The sequence below is a fragment of the Oncorhynchus clarkii genome, chromosome 2 (genome assembly GCF_045791955.1).
Source record: "Oncorhynchus clarkii lewisi isolate Uvic-CL-2024 chromosome 2, UVic_Ocla_1.0, whole genome shotgun sequence".
NCBI classification, from domain to species: Eukaryota; Metazoa; Chordata; class Actinopteri; order Salmoniformes; family Salmonidae; genus Oncorhynchus; species Oncorhynchus clarkii.
Genome location: NC_092148.1, coordinates 12,005,016 through 12,011,015, shown reverse-complemented (window position 1 = coordinate 12,011,015; position 6,000 = coordinate 12,005,016). Strand labels below are relative to the sequence as shown.

Genomic DNA, 6,000 nt, shown 5'->3' with positions numbered 1-6,000 from the left:
CAAGGCGAGAGAGGAAAGGAACAAGGCGAGAGAGGAAAGGAACAAGGCGAGAGAGGAAAGGAACAAGGCGAGAGAAGAAGTAACAAGGCGAGAGGAGAAGTAACAAGGCGAGAGGAGAAGTAACAAGGCGAGAGAAGAAGTAACAAGGCGAGAGAGGAAAGGAACAAGGCGAGAGAGGAAAGGAACAAGGCGAGAGAGGAAAGGAACAAGGCGAGAGAAGAAGTAACAAGGCGAGAGGAGAAGTAACAAGGCGAGAGAAGAAGTAACAAGGCGAGAGAAGAAAGTAACAAGGCGAGAGAGGAAAGGAACAAGGCGAGAGAAGAATTAACAAGGCGAGAGAAGAAGTAACAAGGCGAGAGAAGAAGTAACAAGGCGAGAGAGGAAAGGAACAAGGCGAGAGAGGAAAGGAACAAGGCAAGAGAAGAAGTAACAAGGCGAGAGAGGAAAGGAACAAGGCGAGAGAGGAAAGGAACAAGGCGAGAGAAGAAGTGTGAGGGGAAATCCATCAGTGAATGTGTGTGTTCCCCTCACTGTCTCTCCTGCTCCAGCTGCTCCTCCATGCCGTCCATCTTGGCCTCCAGGGCGGCGACACTGAGCCTGTGTTTTCCCCTGACAGCTCCCTCCATCTCCCCCAGCTTCAGCTTCAGCTCCTTGTTATGCCTCTCCAGAGCCTCCCTGGCCCCCTCAGCCTTCTGGCCCAGGGTCCTCTCTCCCTGCAGCTGCACCGTCAGAGTCTCCACCTGGGGAGGGAGGGGAGACAGAGGGATAGAAAGGGAGATTAAAACCAAGAAAAATTGACAAATGTAAATCGAGTCCCGTATACTGTGTGTGTGTGTGTGTGTCTATATGTGTGTGCGTGTGTAGGGGTAAGTGTGTGAGAGTGTGTACCTGAAGTGTTGTCTTCCTGTGTCTCTCGGCCACTAGTTCAGCATTGCTTTGCTCCTCTTCCAACTCCTCCTCCAGCTGAGTGACTCGCGCCTCCAACCTCCGCTTCTCATCACACAGAGCCGATCTGACAACACACACAGTAATACACACACCGTGAGTAATACACACGCATAATACACAGTAATACACACACTGTGAGTAATACACACACATAATACACAGTAATACACACACTGTGAGTAATACACACGCATAATACACAGTAATACACACACCGTGAGTAATACACACGCATAATACACAGTAATACACACATCGTGAGTAATACACACGCATAATACACAGTAATACACACACCGTGAGTAATACGCACACATAATATACAGTAATACACACACCGTGAGTAATACACACGCATAATACACAGTAATAAACACACATGAGTACACACACATACAGAAAGGAAAATAGAAAGAGAGATACTGACTTCCCGGTAGAGCTGTTGACAATCTCATCAGCCATCTCATCTCTCTCCTGCTGAGCCTGTCTCCTCATCTTCTCAGACACTGATAAATCCTACACACAGAGAGAGAGAGTCAGAGAGAGAGAGAAAGAGAGAGACAGACATAAGGAGAGAGACAGAGAGAGAAAGAGAGAGAGAGAGAGAGAGAGGGCGTTAGTATCCTAAAACACAAGAGTTTGTGTCTTCGCACACACACCAGCACACACACCTCTGTAAGCTGCAGTAACTCCGCCTCCAAGGTCTGCAAGCGCTTCTCTGTGTCTTTTGATTGGACGACCACCTCGTCACGGGCCAGCTTGGACTCATCCAGCTCACGAAGCACCTCCTTCATCTGAACCTGAGAGAGAGCGAAAAGGAGGGTTGATTAATATGGTTTTCTGTAAGGCTCTGTGCTGGGACACTTAACGTTCTCATTATAGCTGTGGTTTATATATCAGTTAACTGCACAGCATCTAATCTCAGACCGAGCAAGCAGCATTAGAAAGAAAGAGAGAAGGGGGGTGTAGCTTACCTGCAGTCTCCGTAGCTGCCTAAGCCCCTCCTCCCTGCCGCGATTGGCTGTCTCCACCTGGGCCTCAGCCTCCTGTAGCTCCCCCTCCAGCTGCTTCTTGACGGACATGGCCTGAGAGCGTTGACTTCTCTCCTCCTCTAGCTGGGTCTCCAACTCCCTCACCTGGGGGGGAAGGAGAGAAAGAGAAGACGAGAGGGGGAAGGAAAGAAAGGGAACAGCAGAGAAAGAGAGAAGTTTAGCATCTAATCCAAATGAATAACTATCTCCCCATATTCAGGCTTGATACACCTCTTCTTCTCTCTTCTCTCCATACCTGTTTGTTGAGAGACCTCCTCTTCTCCTCTCCTTTCTCCTCCTTGGTACTGATCTCTCTCTCAAACTGGGCCCTGAGGGCTTGGAGGGTGACCTCGAGCCTCAGTCTGGAGTTCTCCGCCTCCCCCAGCTCCTCCTCCAGCTCCTGGGTCTGAGTGCGCAGGGACTCTGCCTCTGTCTCCAGGGCCCGCCGGGAACGCTCCAACTCATGCACCTGACACAGGAGGAGAGAAATGTGTGAGATACATTTTCACTCTGTAATACAAATACACACATTCTCACAGTCTCACAGTCTCACACACACACACACACACACACACACACACACACACACACACACACACACACACACACACACACACACACACACACACACACACGTACATTCTTCCCCACGTCATCCTGTTGATTGACGAGTTGTTCCATGTCTATGCGGAGCTGCTTGTTAGATCTCTCCAGCTCGTCCCTCTGATCTTGGGCCTCCTGTAAGTGTGAATGGGAACAATGAAGTATCAACACTCACTATTACTTAGATGAACATGAAAACAACTTTTTATGCTGATAACTGGATAATAATGTGTGTAGTCACTCCAGTGGTACCTGCAGGGCTCGTGCCAGTGCCAGGGAGCGTGTCTCCTTCTCTCTATTGTCTGCCTCGGCCCTGTCTCTCTCCTCAGCCAGCCGGGCACTCACCGCCTTCTCCTCTGACAGGCACTGAGGGGGCAAAGGGCAGGGGTTACATCACGGGATATTATGTCATTATGGTTACCTCTCACCTTTAACCTCTAACCCCTGAACTCTGACCTGGTCAAACTTCTTCTGCCTCTTCTCCAGGGTGGTGCAGTTCTGTCTCTCTCTCTGCAGGGCCAGGGTCATGTCCTCTATCTCTTCCCTCAGCCTCTCCCTCTGTCGCTCCACGCGTTCTTTCTCCTCCTCCTTCTGTCGTTCTCTCTGGACGGCCTGGTCTAGGTCTCTCTGCAATTTCCTGCGCGTCTCCTCTCCTGCCTCCACCGCCCCATTCACCTCCTCCGACTGCCTCCGCAACTCAGCCAGCTAGAGGGAGAGCGGGAGAGAGGGAGTGATGGTGAGGAGGAAGATAGACTTACTGTAGAAGACAACTGAACATGTTTTATATTATAATCTAGAGGAAAGTTTTTTTTACACAATGATGATTACCTGCTGAGTGTGAGTCTGTATCTGCCTGGAGAGATCCTTGGCTCTCTCCTCTTCCTCCTCCACTCTCTCCATCAGTCCATTCCTCTCCTCCTCCAGAGCTCTCACCCTGGAGCCCAGAGCCAGCTTCTGACGAGTCTCATCCTGAAGTAGCTCCTGAGAATGAAAGCAGGAAAGTGATCACGCTCTCCATAGCCGATGTGAGTAAGACCTTTAAACTGGTCAACATTCACAAGGCCGCAGGGCCAGATGGATTACCAGGACGTGTACTCCGAGCATGAGCTGACCAACTTTCTAGTGTCTTCACTGACCACCATAGTCCCTGTGCCCAAGTGTTTCCCTGACCACCATAGTCCCTGTGCTCAAGTGTCTCCCTGACCACCATAGTCCCTGTGCCCAAGAAGATCAAGGTAATCTGCCTAAATGACTACTGACCCGTAGTACTCACATCTGTAGCCATGAAGTGCTTTGAAAGGCTGGTCATGGCTCACATCAACACCATCATCCCAGAAACACTAGACCCACTCCAATTTGCATACCACCCCAACAGATCCACAGATGAAGCAATCTCTATTGCACTCAACACTGCCCTTTCCCACCTGGACAAAAGGAACATCAATGCTATTCATTGACTACAGCTCAGCATTCAACACCATAGTGCCCACAAAGCTCATCACTAAGCTAAGGACCCTGGGACCAAACACCTGCCTCTGCAACTGGATCCTGGACTTCCTGACGGACCGCCCCCAGGTGGTAAGGGTAGGTAACAACTCATCTTCCATGCTGATCCTCAACATAGTGGCCCCTCAGGGGTGTGTGCTCAGTCCCCTCCTGTACTTCCTGTTCACCCATGGCTGTACGGCCGGGCATGACTCCAACACCATTATTAAGTTTGCCGATGACACAACAGTGGTAGGCCTGATCACCGACAACGATGAGACAGCTTATAGGGAGGTCAGAGACGTGGCAGTGTGGTGCCAGGACAACAACCTCTCCCTCAACGTGATCAAGTCAGAGATGATGATTGTGGACTACAGGAAAAGGAGGGCCGAGCACGCCCCCATTCTCATCGACGGGGCTGTAGTGGAGCAGGTTGAGAGCTTCAAGTTCCATGGTGTCTACATCACCAACAAACTAACATGGTCCAAGCACATCAAGACAGTCGTGAGGAGGGCACGACAAAACCTATTACCCCTCAGGAGACTGAAAAGATTTGGAATAGGTCCTCAGATCCTCAAAAAGTTCCACAGCAGCACCATCGAGAGCGGGTTGCATCACCGCCTGGTATGGCAACTGCTCGGCCTCCAACCACAAGGCACTACAGAGGGTAGTGTGTACGGCCCAGTACATCACTGGGGCCAAGCTTCCTGCCACCCAGGACCTCTACACCAGGCGGTGTCAGAGGAAGGCCCTAAAAATGGCCAAAGACCCCAACAACCCTAGTCATAGACTGTTCTCTCTGCTACTGCACGGCAAGCGGTACCGGAGCGCCAATTCTAGGTCCAAAAGGCTTCTTAACAGCTTCTACCCCCAAGCCATAAGACTGCTAAACAGGTAATCAAATGGCTACCTGGACTATTTGCATTACCCCCCTTTTTTTACACTGCTACTACTCTCTGTTTATAATCTATGCATCGTCACTTTACCTCTACCTACATGTACATATTACCTAAATTACCTGGACTAACCTGTACCCCTGCAGATTAACTCGGTACCGGTACCCCCTGTATATAGCCAGATTATTGTTCTTTAATTGTTGTTCTTTTAGGTTTTCGTTATCTGGAACTGTCTGCTGAATAGTGATGGATAATGGTGAGACTTCAGAAGTTAATCTTGATGTGTGTGGGTGTGCGCTAGGAGGTTGGAATAAACTTTTGAACCTGCTTTGTCCTGGTCGATAGGAGGAAGGATATTTTATAACCTATGACGTCATATTTTGTATATAAACTGTTGTTCGTGGTTCCATGGCAGCGCGCTCCGAGAATAAATACTATTATATAATTTTGATAAGACTGGTCCCTGTCTATTTTATACAAATAAGAACCTTACAAATTCTTAAAAACAGACAGAGTGTATTTAATTAATGAACACATATAGGAATTATGAAAGTCCTGTGACAGGTCTACTACACCTGCTGTATTCGGTGCATGTGACAAATAAAATTTGATTTGATTATAAACAGAGGATGAAGGAGTTGACAGTGTGTGTGTATGTGTGTGTGTGTGTGTGTACCTGAGCGTCGTGGAGCTGGCTCTCCAGGCTGCTGACCTCCTTGTTGAGACGGAGCGACTTGGAGTCAGAGGAGGAGAGAGAACTAGAGAGGTTCTCCATCTCAGACTGTAGCTTGTGCAGTCGCTCCTCTCTCTCCTCTCTCTCTCTGTCGGCCTGTGCGAGGCGTGCGGTCAGCTCCTGGAGTTGGCCCTCTGCCCTCTTGCGGCCCCTCTCACTCTCCATGCGGCCCCCCTGCAGGGACTTCAGCTCTGAGGCCAAGCTCACCCTCTCGTCCTCTAATAGAGTCTTGGCCTTCTCTAGGGACTGACGGGCCTGGGGAGACCATATAACATCAGGAATTACTACATACATACCATACGCA

General features: G+C 49.6%; 1 protein-coding gene across 1 annotated transcript in view; it reads right to left on the bottom strand.

Annotated features, from left to right (window-relative positions):
• Nucleotides 1-6,000, bottom strand: part of LOC139421326 (myosin, heavy chain 14, non-muscle) — a 97,602-nt gene that overhangs the window by 12,902 nt on the left and 78,700 nt on the right. Inside the window, exons 30-40 of the mRNA XM_071172096.1 lie at nt 5,640-5,951; nt 3,411-3,563; nt 3,039-3,287; nt 2,835-2,948; nt 2,619-2,717; nt 2,236-2,448; nt 1,923-2,084; nt 1,620-1,748; nt 1,376-1,464; nt 889-1,012; nt 532-740 (exon numbers count right to left, since the gene is read on the bottom strand). Coding sequence (XP_071028197.1) covers nt 532-740; nt 889-1,012; nt 1,376-1,464; nt 1,620-1,748; nt 1,923-2,084; nt 2,236-2,448; nt 2,619-2,717; nt 2,835-2,948; nt 3,039-3,287; nt 3,411-3,563; nt 5,640-5,951 — 1,853 coding nt within the window. The remainder of the gene's footprint in view (nt 1-531; nt 741-888; nt 1,013-1,375; nt 1,465-1,619; nt 1,749-1,922; nt 2,085-2,235; nt 2,449-2,618; nt 2,718-2,834; nt 2,949-3,038; nt 3,288-3,410; nt 3,564-5,639; nt 5,952-6,000) is intronic.